Source organism: Salmo trutta, chromosome 20 (genome assembly GCF_901001165.1).
Source record: "Salmo trutta chromosome 20, fSalTru1.1, whole genome shotgun sequence".
Classification (NCBI taxonomy): domain Eukaryota; kingdom Metazoa; phylum Chordata; class Actinopteri; order Salmoniformes; family Salmonidae; genus Salmo; species Salmo trutta.
In genome coordinates, this window is record NC_042976.1 from 29,179,150 (window position 1) to 29,191,570 (window position 12,421).

The following is a 12,421-nucleotide window of genomic DNA, read 5'->3' on the forward strand; positions in this document are numbered from 1 at the left end:
AATCTGTGTGTGTTTTGCAGTTGGGGAGTTTGTGAGTGATGCGCTGCTGGTTCCTGATAAGTGCAAGTTCCTGCACCAGGAGAGAATGGACATGTGTGAGAGCCACCTGCACTGGCGCACCGTGGCTAAAGAGGTGAGGACACATGCTTTTCACTTCCTTTTCACACCATTCTGTTGTGTTCAGGTATGTTCCTCCCCAGTCTCTCCTCCCAAGTCTCCCCTCTCGTATTCTCTCGCTCTCTCGTTTTCTCTTCTCTTCTATCTCTCTCCTATATATATCTAGTATTATATCCTCCTATCTCTCTAGTTCTCTCTCTCAATTCAATTCAAAGAGCTTTATTGGCATGGGAAACATGTTTACATTGCAAAAGCAAGGAAAATAGATAATAAACAAAAGTGAAATAAACAATATAAAATGAACAGTGAACATTACACAAAAGTTCCAAAGGAATAGAAACATTTTAAATGTCATGTTATGGCTATACTGTATACAGTGTTGTAACGATGTGCAAATAGTTAAAGTACAAAAGGGAAAATAAATAAACATAAATATGGGTTGTATTTACAATGGTGTTTGTTCTTCACTGGTTGTGGCAATAAGTCTGTGTAATCTGAGGGAAATATGTCTCTAATATGGTCATACATTGGGCAGGAGGTTAGGAAGTGCAGCTCAGTTTCCACCTCATTTTGTGGGCAGTGTGCACATAGCCTGTCTTCTCTAGAGAGCCATGTCTGCCTACGGCAGCCTTTCTCAATAGCAAGGCTATGCTCACTGAGTCTGTACATAGTCAAAGCTTTCCTTCATTTTGGGTCAGTCACAGGGGTCAGGTTTTCTGCCACTGTGTACTCTCTGTTTAGGGTCAAATACCATTCTAGTTTGCTCAGATTTTTTGTTAATTCTTTCCAATGTGTCTAGTAATTATCTTTTTGTTTTCTCATGATTTGGTTGGGTCTAATTGTGTTGATGTCCTGGTACTCTGTGGGGTCTGTTTGTGTTTGTGAACAGAGCCCCAGGACCAGCTTGTTTAGGGGACTCTTCTCCAGGTTCATCTCTCTGTAGATGATGGCTTTGTTATGGAAGGTTTGGGAATTGTGTAATTTTAGGTGGTTGTAGAATTTAACGGCTCTTTTCTGGATTTTGATAATTAGCGGGTGTCATCCTAATTCTGCTCTGCATGTATTATTTGGTGTTTTACGTTGTACACAAGAGGATATTTTTGAATGCAGTCTCAATTTGGTGTTTGTCCCATTTTGTACATTTTTGGTTGGTGAGTGGACCTCGGACCTCACAATCATAACTGATTCAAGTATTTTTAGCTAGATCATAGTTGGTATGTCGAATTTGATGCTTCTTTTGATGGCGTAGAAGGCCCTTCTTGCCTTCTCTCTGATTGTTCACAGCTTTGTGGAAGTTACCTGTAGCGCTGATGTTTAGGCCAAGGTATTTATAGTTTTTTTGTGTGCTCTAGGGCAACGGTGTCTAGATGGAATTTGTATTTGTGGTCCTGGCAGCTGGCCTTTTTTTTAGAACACCATTTTTTTTTGTTTTACTGAGATTTACAGTCTGCACCCAGGTCTGACAGAATCTGTGCAGAAGATGTAGGTGCTGCTGTAGGTCCCCCTTGGTTGGGGACAGAAGCACTAGTTTGTCAGCAAACAGTAGACATTTGACTTCAGATTCTAGTAGGGTGAGGTCGGGTGCTGCAGACTGTTCTAGTGCCCTCGCCAATTCGTTGATATGTATGTTGAAGAGGGTGGGGTTTAAGCTGCATTCCTGTCTCACCCCATGACCATGTGGAAAGAAATGTGTTTTTTTGCTAATTTTAACTGCACACTTGTTGTTTGTGTACATGTATTTTATAACACCTTTCCATCAATTTCTATAACAGACCCTCATGCCAAATTGAGTCTCAAGCTTTTTTGAAATCAATAAAGCATGAGAAGACTGTTTGACTGTCAGTTAGAGTTTACAGGGTGAATATGTGACCGACAAATCGGTCTTATGTAGTAGAGACTCAGAGCTACAAAATTGTATATCATACACTACAGTTGAGGAACAATAGGAAAGTAATTTTGCTTTGAAAGTAGATCAAGTTGTAAACTCACTTTTGAGAAAATGGCCTTTGAATGTTTTAACAGCTCACTGCACAATACTGGCACTAGCAGAGTTGGTTCTGACCACAACAGCACCCAAGCTAACTGGCTAACATTGGCCAGCTTGCTAGCTACTTCCAGACACATAATGAGAGAACACCCCACTCTGACCATTTTCTCACCCTAGTAGAGCTGGTTAGGTTGTTTCTATGTTATCCAGAGTGTTGGTGACTGTAACTGTGCTGCTGGCAACAATTTAATTACGCTTCTTTGCCAACGTTTACTGACACTGGCCATATTCAATGAGTGTTGAGTGTTCGTAAATTCTGGCACACTAAGATAAGTATTTTGTTAAGACAAAACAATGAATGTAAACAATGAACCACAATCCCAACTCATGACGTTACTACCCTGCATGAATCTGCAGGTAGCTAACCAACCAGGTTCAATGTTAGCCAGCCAACATTAGGCTATAACTAGTCAAGCAAATATGTCTGAGATACGAAGACTAAGATCATACACATAACATTAGCTAGTGAGCCAGCCAGCTAACGTTAGCTAGCTAACAGTACATTAACTTGTAATGAAACCACTTTCTATCAAAATTAAGAACATGTAATATCTGAAAATGTAGCTAGCTAGACTATCTTACCTGTATACATCATGGTTGGAAACGTCTCCTGTCAGATGCCATGGTTGCCCTTAGTTTGAAGATGTTATCCAGAGACAGGTGTTTTCTCCATCTCCTTAGCTATCATACTCGAATTCCACTGATTTCAAAACTCGGTCCTCCAGAAAGTGGAGAGCATACACATAACGTTAGCTAGTTAACAGTATACTTTAGCTTGACATTATTTATGCAGTTTTACTATGCAATACATTTAAAAAATAAACTGCGTTAGACAGGATTACCTAGACATACTGACCAGCTCAAATAGACAGAACTGTGCTATATGGCAGACCAATCCAAACTAATCTCTCGGCATGTCCAACCCACTCGTTATCTTAGCCAATCATGGTTAGTGAGAAGGTTGCTGACTTTTATGTGGCTAAACCAGCTAGGCTTGTAATTTAACAATTGTATTTGTATTTACTGATGGCTTACAATTTTGTTATTAAGGCACATGAAGTTCACATGATCGAGAAGGTATTTCTGCCCAAAAACACATTTTGATTAAAAACAAAAGGCTCTGCTGTGAAGTAGTGACCTGCGACATGCGCCTAGTTTCCTTAAACGGGTCACATGCGTGGTCTGTCGTATGGTAATTTAGTAAAAAGCCAATTTGACATTTGCTCAGTACATTGTTTTCACTGAGGAAATGTATGGGTCTGCTGTTAATGATAATGTAGAGGATTTTCCCAATGTTGTTGTTGACGCATATCCAACGGTAGTTATTGGGGTCAAATTTGTCTCTACTTTTGTGGATTGGGGTGATCAGTCCTTGGTTCCAAATATTGGGGAAGATGTCAATTGGAATTTGTGGTATAGTTTATCATTTCATTTAAGATACCATCAACACTACAGGCCTTTTTGGGTTGGAGTGTTTGAATGAACTACTGGACAAAATACAATGTAATTGGAGAATATAGTGGGTTCTGGTAGTCTTTAATAGTTGATTCTTTGATTTGAATTTGATCATGTATGTTTTTGCTGTTTGTTCTTTGTTATAGAGGCAAAAAGATTGGAGAAGTGGTTTATCCGTCTCCGTTTTGGATAGGTTGTTCTTTGTTTAGTGTGTTCCATTTTTCCCAGAAGTGGTTAGATTCTATGGATTCTTCAATTACATTGATCTAATTTCTGACGTGCAGTCTCCTTTTTCCGTAGTGTATTTCTGTATTGTTTTAGTGATTCACCATAGTGAAGGCGTAGACTCAGGTTTTCTGGGTCTCTATCGTTTTGGTTGGATAGGTTTCTCAATGTCTTTCTTAGGTTTTTGCGTTCTTCAACAAACCATTTGTCATTGTTGTTCATTTTCTTAGGTTTTCTGATTTACATGTTTTGATTTCATAGGAGAGCTGAGACATCAAATATACTGTTTAGGTTTTCTACTGCCAAGATTACACCTTCACGTTTTTTCCAGAAAGTTGTCTAAAGGGGATTTAATTTGTTGTTGCCTAATTGTTTTTTTGGTAGGTTTCTACACTACTTTCCTTCCATCTATAGCATTTCTTAATATTATGTAGTTTCTTTGGCTTTGATGCCTCATGATTGAATATTGCTCTGTTCTAGTAGACTGTGATTTTGCTAAGATCTGGGCTGACTGTGAATGCTCTGAGAGACTGTGTTGAGGTCAGTGATAAAGTAATCTACAGTATTACTGCCAAGGGATGAGCTGTAGGTGTACCTACCGTAAGAGTCCCCTCGAAGCGTACCATTGACTGTGTACAGACCCAGCGTTCGACATAGCTGCAGGAGTTGTGACCCGTTTTTGTTGGTTGTTTTGTCATAGTTGTATCTAGGGGGGCATATTTGGGAGGGAATGCTGTCACCTCCAGGTAGGTGTCTGCTCCCCTGTGTGCTAAGTGTCAGGTTCTTGTCCTGTTCTGACATTTAGGTTGTCACAGACTAGTACATGTCCCTGGGCCTGGAAATGGTCGATCTCCCCCTCTAGAATGGAGAAGCTGTCATCGTTAAAGTATGGGGATTCTATTGGGGGGGGGTATAGGTAGCACACATGAAGAAATGTTTCTCTGTTGAGATCATTTCCTTATTCATTTTTAGCCAGATGTAAAATGTTCCCTTTTTGACTCATTTAATAGAGTGGGTTAGATCTGCTCTATACCAAATTAGCATATCCCCTGAGTCTCTTCCCTGTTTCACACATGGCAGTTTGATGGATGGGACTCCCAGCTCTCTGTAACCTAGAGGGAAACCAGTGGGTCCGTCTCTTCAATATGGGGTGGCAGGGTAGCCTAGTGGTTAGAGTGCTGGGCTAGTAACCGAAAGGTTGCAAGTTCAAATCCCCGAGCTGACAAGGTACAAATCTGTTGTTCTGCCCCTGAACAAGGCAGTTAACCCATTGTTCCTAGGCTGTCATTGAAAGTAAGAATTTGTTTTTAACTGACTTGCCTAGTTAAATAAAGGTTTAAAAAATACCATGTTTCTTGTAGGATGATAATGTCTGTATTTCCAATTTTTTGAGGTATGGATTCCTGCTCTTTAGGCCAAAGGCAGATGACCTCAGACCTTGTATATTCCAGGATGAGATAGTAAAAGCTTAGTGTCTAGTGTTTTTGTGTGATTTAGGCTCGGACCATTACAGTAGGTGTGAGCTGAGCATGTTGAACATCTAATACATACCTCTTCGGTCGCAGGATGGGGCTTGGGCGGGTTATTAGTGGGTTTGGGCCTGTTGCTCTGCTCACAGCCTGGGCATATGTCCTGCTGTCATGTTGAGGTCCTTGCTGCAGGGGTGGTGGTGGTGGTGGTGGGGGGGGGGCAGAAGGGGCATAAGACTGATCTGGGGGGGCCTATATAGGGTGTGGATAGTGGTTGACTGGTTGGGATGGGGATGTGGTGCTGTGGTCTGTGTGTAGGTCCTCTTGGTGTGGATCCTCTTGGTGCAGGTCCTCTGGGGGGTTCTCGCAGTTCTGGGAGGGTGTCTCACTGGTCTGGGAGGATGTCTGTTTCTCTGTTGCTCCTGTGTGAGGTTCTGGGGCTGCAGTTGAGGGTGATGCCCTTCAGGGTCCTGGCAAAGGTGGGGACTGCTGCCTTGTAGAGGTTGACCTGGTTGTAAATGCTGTTGAAGTCCAAGGTGGGCCATGTAAATATTTGGTTTTGAGGCACAGTCCCGGCAGGGTGAAAACCAAGTTTTCGTGGTAGCAGGGTAGAGGTAACCACATGTGTGTTGTGGAAAGTGAAAGAGGCTTTTTCAATCATGCCCTTGAGTACTGTGGCCACCCTTTCCTGCTGGGCTGTAAGGTCATTTGTACCTGTGTGTATTATGATGTGGCTTTTCTGTGTCCTCAGTGGGTGTGGGGGTGTTGTCAGGAGAGCTATCCTGTGGGCTAACGGGGCCTCCAGGAGGGGGAGTCTGCTGGGTTAGTGGATCCTGCCTTGTCTGTCCTGCTGTTAAGGCTGTGGTCGAGGTCTGAAGTGGGCTGTTCTGTTGGTGTCGTGCTGATCTGTTTTATGTGTCTGTGCTGTCTGGATTGTGTGGACGAGCTCCACCATGTCTCTCTCCAGCTCAGTGAATTTATCCTATCAATGATGGATGAGCAGTGCAGTTGTGGGACCTGGGTGTGTTCAGTGCTGGGGGGATGACTATCCTCGTCTGCAGGACAGTTTGAAAAGGTGTGATCAGACTCACTTGGGGTGGATGAGTCATCACCAAGAGAAAGCTTCTCCTGCCGTGCTCTCGCTTTGATTCTGTGGAAGTCCTTTTGGAAATGTATGAAGTTGCCCTGCACCACCATTGTTCCATTCTTGTACAGGTTGACAGAGGGTGTCTCAGTCTCAGGGTCCTCGTTTTCCAGTATTCTGATTTTTCTCCCTCCACCAATACCCTCTCTTAACTTCTTAAATCTAGGCATTCCGCTAGCGGAACCCCGTTCCGACAGCGGAACCCCTAGCCAACAGCCAATGGGATCGCATGGCGCGAAATACAAAAACAACTAAAATACCACAATTCAATTTTCTCAAACATATGACTATTTTACACCATTTGAAAGATAAACCTCTCCTGAATCCAACCACGTCGTCCGATTTCAAAAAGGCTTTACAGCGAAAGCAAAACATTATATTATGTTAGGATACCACCACAGCAAAAAAAACAACAACACAGCCATTTTCCTAGCAAGGACAGCCATTTTCCAAGCAAGGGTAGCCTTCCAAAAGCACACAACCAGCTAAAATTATGCACTAACCTTTGACGATCTTCATCAGATGACACTCCTAGGACATTATGTTAGACAATACATGCATTTTTTGTTCCATCAAGTTCATATTTATATAAAAAAAAAACATTTTACATTGGCACGTGACGTTCAGAAAATGTATTCACCCCAAAATTTCCGGTGAATGGGCACCATAATTTACAGAAATACTCATCATAAACGTTGACAAATACATAACAATTAATTAAAGAAGTATAGATGAACTATTCCTTTATGCAACCGCTTTGTCAGATTTCAAAATAACTTTACGGAGAAAGCACATTGTTCAATATTCTGAGTACTGAGCCCCAAGCTATTCAGTTAGCCGTCCAGCCACGGCGTCCAGATCACCATTCCAAAATGCATCTATCCACCGTCGACGAAAAGTTATAAAGTTCCCTCAGCGTTTGTAGAAACATGTCAAACCATGTTCACAATCAATCTTTAGGGTGTTTTTAACGTAGAATTTCGATATTATTCCAACCGGACAATAGCAGGTTCATTACAGAAGAAAAATAAAAATGGCTAGCCCTATGTGGGCGCGCACGAGGTAAGTCAATGACACCAGGTCGACCACTTACTGTTCCGGGTATTATTCAATCAAATTGCATTGTAGAAGCCTCAAACAAGGTTCTAATGACTGTTGACATCTAGTGGAAGCCTTAGGAAGTGCAATATGACATCACAGACACTGTAGTTTAGATAGAACATAATTTGAAATGACTACAACCATGTGAGGTCAAACTTCCTGGTTGGATTTTTCTCAGGTTTTTGCCTGCCATATGAGTTCTGTTATACTCACAGACATCATTCAAACAGTTTTAGAAACTTCAGAGTGTTTTCTATCCAAATCTACTAATAATATGCATATCCTAACTTCTGAGTCTGAGTAGGAGGCAGTTTAATTTGGGTACATTTTTCATCCGGCCGTGAAAATACTGCCCCCTATAGTGAAGAGGTTAAAAGAGGGGTAGTGTCCTGTTATCACTGTGTGCCATGCCCAGGGATGGTCTGTGTTGAAGATTAGGTTTCTTACATTTCCATTTTTGTAGCAGTCAGCATAAAGTGTCTCTGGATTGTCCATGAGGAGCTTCTCTTTGTACTCTTTCCGTGCCTTGCCATTTTAATATCTTTCTTTATCTCTATCTCTCTCTCTAGTATTTTCTCCTCCTTTCTCTGCTCTCTCCACCTATCTAGTATTCTCTCCTCCTGTCGCTCTCTCTCGTATTCTCTACTCCTCTCTCCGCTCTCTATCTATCTAGTGTTCTCTAATCTATCTAGTGTTCTCTAATCTATCTAGTGTTCTCTCATCTATCTAGTGTTCTCTCATCTATCTAGTGTTCTCTCATCTATCTAGTGTTCTCTCATCTATCTAGTGTTCTCTCATCTATCTAGTGTTCTCTCATCTATCTAGTGTTCTGTCATCTATCTAGTGTTCTGTCATCTATCTAGTGTTCTCTCATCTATCTAGTGTTCTCTCATCTATCTAGTGTTCTCTCATCTATCTAGTGTTCTCTCATCTATCTAGTGTTCTGTCATCTATCTAGTGTTCTCTCATCTATCTAGTGTTCTCTCATCTATCTAGTGTTCTCTCATCTATCTAGTGTTCTCTCATCTATCTAGTGTTCTCTCATCTATCTAGTGTTCTCTCATCTATCTAGTGTTCTCTCATCTATCTAGTGTTCTCTCATCTATCTAGTGTTCTCTCATCTATCTAGTGTTCTCTCATCTATCTAGTGTTCTCTCATCTATCTAGTGTTCTCTCACCTATCTAGTGTTCTCTCATCTATCTAGTGTTCTCTCACCTATCTAGTGTTCTCTCATCTATCTAGTGTTCTCTCATCCTATCTAGTGTTCTCTCATCCTATCTAGTGTTCTCTCATCTATCTAGTGTTCTGCTCATCCTATCTAGTGTTCTCTCATCTATCTAGTGTTCTGTCATCTATCTAGTGTTCTCTCATCTATCTAGTGTTCTCTCATCTATCTAGTGTTCTGTCATCTATCTAGTGTTCTCTCATCTATCTAGTGTTCTCTCATCTATCTAGTGTTCTCTCATCTATCTAGTGTTCTGTCATCTATCTAGTGTTCTCTCATCTATCTAGTGTTCTCTCATCTATCTAGTGTTCTCTCATCTCATCTATCTAGTGTTCTCTCATCTATCTAGTGTTCTCTCATCTATCTAGTGTTCTCTCATCTATCTAGTGTTCTCTCATCTATCTAGTGTTCTCTCATCTATCTAGTGTTCTCTCACCTATCTAGTGTTCTCTCACCTATCTAGTGTTCTCTCACCTATCTAGTGTTCTCTCATCTATCTAGTGTTCTCTCATCTATCTAGTGTTCTCTCTCCTCTCTTTCCTTTCTCTCTAGTATTCTGGGAGAGTGTGTGGTGTGGTGACTCAGAATTCTTTTGTCTCCATCCATCCGTCCCTGCAGGCCTGAATCCTCTCATCCCATCCTCCCTCCTTCAATTATTTCACAGAACTTGAGTCAACCAGAGCTATAATTGTAAGGTTATTTTTTGCTTCATATGATTTTTTTTTCCTGACCATGTGACCTGACCAGGAAACCGTCTAGAGATGTGTAATTGCGTGTAAAGACCTGTGTCTCAAAAATCGATTCTTTCAAATTACTATTATTATCAGTCCTGTAGAGACCGCACCATGAATCTCCATGACTACGGCATGCTGTTGCCATGCGGCATCGACCGTTTCCGAGGGGTGGAGTTTGTGTGTTGCCCGGCAGACACGCATCTCGAGTCAGAGAGCGTTGAGCTGACTGAGTCTGACGTGTGGTGGGGTGGAGCCGAGACTGAATACACCGATAAAGGGTATGCACACATGCGCACATATGCACACACACACACACACACACACACACACACACACACACACACACACACACACACACACACACACAAAGGCACGGGTGCATACAGTCAGACACAAACACACAGACAATTAATCACACATATATAATCTTAAATGCTTACTCAAGTTCATAAACCAGTGGTTAAACACTTTTGACAGATAACCTTCACAACCAGACTACACACACTCACGAACACCCACCCTCCCTACAGCATGCTTCACCAGGCGGATCAGGGGGCTGCCACCACTGAGGATGATGAGGATGCCTTCGATAGGGACGAGGACGGTGACGGTGATGAGGATGAAGATGATGTGACTGACAAACGGGACAGTGGTGAACGCACCTCCAACATCGCCATGACAACTACCACCACGACCACCACTGAGTCGGTTGAGGAAGTTGTCAGAGGTAAGAACACGCCATGGATGGAAAGAGAGAAATACTTGTTGGTTGGTTTGTGGAGATGGATAAGATGGAGTGTGTATGTTTGAACATGTTATGTGTAAACACACACCCAAGCAGTGTGTGTGTTTGCTCTGTGTGAGTGTGTATGTGTACATAACATGTGTTGTGTGTTTAAGAGTGTGTGTCTCTCTGAGGTATGTAGGGCATGTGCTGAGTTGTCCCTCTGTGCCCCTTACCTTGGGCCTTGGGGACTGTCCACCCTGCTGTCTGCCTTTCTGAGCCGTCTGTCTGTCTAACACCGTCTACCTGTCTGTCTGATGTCTCTTAGACACTTGGAGCATAAGTGATTCAGTGGGGTTGGGTTAAATGCGGAAGACACATTCTGCTTGAATGCATTCAGTTGTTCAACTGACTAGGTATCCCCTTTCCCTTATGTACCACCAGCTCTGAAAGGGAAAAATGTTTCTGTTCTAGATTAAGCAACACGTTGGTCAATGAAGGAAAATGGAAGGTCAATAAAAGAACACTGCATTCAGGCCTTTTATTGGTCTTTAATTTTCCTTCAATTGTAGTTATTAAAGATGAACCATCACTATGGACAGGTAATAACAAACGTTGAGAGGGTCTGAGTCCAGGGTCTGAGTCCAGGGTCTGAGTCCAGGGTCTGAGTCCAGGGTCTGAGTCCAGGGTCTGAGTCCAGGGTCTGAGTCCAGGGTCTGAGTCCAGGGTCTGAGTCCAGGGTCTGAGTCCAGGGTCTGAGTCCAGGGTGTCTGAGTCCAGGGTCTGAGTCCATCTCAGCTATTGAATACTGTGGGAAGTGCAGAGGGTTCCTATCAATATAGTCTGATCTAGTGGGTGTACAGACAGAGGTTAACCTTTCGATTAGGTCATTCTGGTTTAAAAAGAGAGATATAGAGACTTTAAGAAACACCTGAGAAATTAGGAACTATCTAAGCAGGAAAATAGCCATCACACTTCCTCCCTCCCTCACTTACTCACCTAACCTCTTACTCAGTCCATTACTTACTAACCAGCTCAATAACACTGGAGCTTATGAGTCTTGTGTGTGTGTGTGCGACAATATTTATGTATTGTGATTTGTGCTGGTCTGACCTGGCTCTGTGTGTGTGTGTGTGTTTGGTTAATGAGTTCATGTCCTAACTGGCTTAACCTAACAACAGCAGTCTCTCTTCATATGACTGTATCAGTGTACATGTGGGTTGAGTCTGTTTTCCTGTCCCTCTCTTTTCTGGTACTTTCCGCCCAGTTAAACACAACACTCCTCAGCGGGAGAGGATGACTCAGCGCCTGCCCTGATTCACTTATCTTATCTCCAGTCTCCCGCATCACACACACACACATCAAGGCAAACAGATATATGACCTGTCGCTCGCTGGCTGACAGGCTTAGCTGCTGTAATCTGTCTGTGCCGCCAGACAGGACTCAAACGTCTTGGTACAGTTTTAGATTATAGTGGCAGATAATGTAGACTTGTGGGAGGAGGATATGTCACTGTTGAACAGTTAACTTCTCTCTCTGGAACCTTTTGTGGACATCCACTTTCCGCTGTACCGCTCCTCCCCTCTCCCCCAGTGCCCACCACAGCCCCTCCCCCCCCTGACGCAGTGGACCATTACTTGGAGTCTACTGGAGACGACAACGAACACGCCGACTTCCAGAAGGCCAAGGAGAGTCTGGAGGCCAAGCATCGCGAGAGGATGTCCCAGGTGTGTGTGTTTGAGCTAGAGAGAGAGTCAGTCAGTTTTGGCACGTCACAGCATTAACAGTGAGAATAGTTACATTCTGCCCATAACACAGCATTAACAGTGAGAATAGTTACATTCTGCCCATAACACAGCATTAACAGTGAGAATAGTTACATTCTGCCCATAACACAGCATTAACAGCGAGAATAGTTACATTCTGCCCATAACACAGCATTAACAGTGAGAATAGTTACATTCTGCCCATAACACAGCATTAACAGTGAGAATAGTTACATTCTGCCCATAACACAGCATTAACAGTGAGAATAGTTACATTCTGCCCATAATACAGCATTAACAGTGAGACTAGTTACATTCTGCCCATAACACAGCATTAACAGTGAGAATAGTTACATTCTGCCCATAACACAGCATTAACAGTGAGAATAGTTACATTCTGCCCATAACACAGC

The 12,421-nt window shown here is 42.6% G+C and overlaps 1 protein-coding gene across 1 annotated transcript in view; it reads left to right on the plus strand.

The window, feature by feature from the left end:
* The window catches only part of LOC115156313 (amyloid-beta A4 protein), a 33,320-nt gene that overhangs the window by 12,245 nt on the left and 8,654 nt on the right, over positions 1 to 12,421 (plus strand). The window contains exons 4-7 of the mRNA XM_029703779.1: positions 21 to 133; positions 9,612 to 9,796; positions 10,049 to 10,245; positions 11,836 to 11,969. Coding sequence (XP_029559639.1) covers positions 21 to 133; positions 9,612 to 9,796; positions 10,049 to 10,245; positions 11,836 to 11,969 — 629 coding nt within the window. The remainder of the gene's footprint in view (positions 1 to 20; positions 134 to 9,611; positions 9,797 to 10,048; positions 10,246 to 11,835; positions 11,970 to 12,421) is intronic.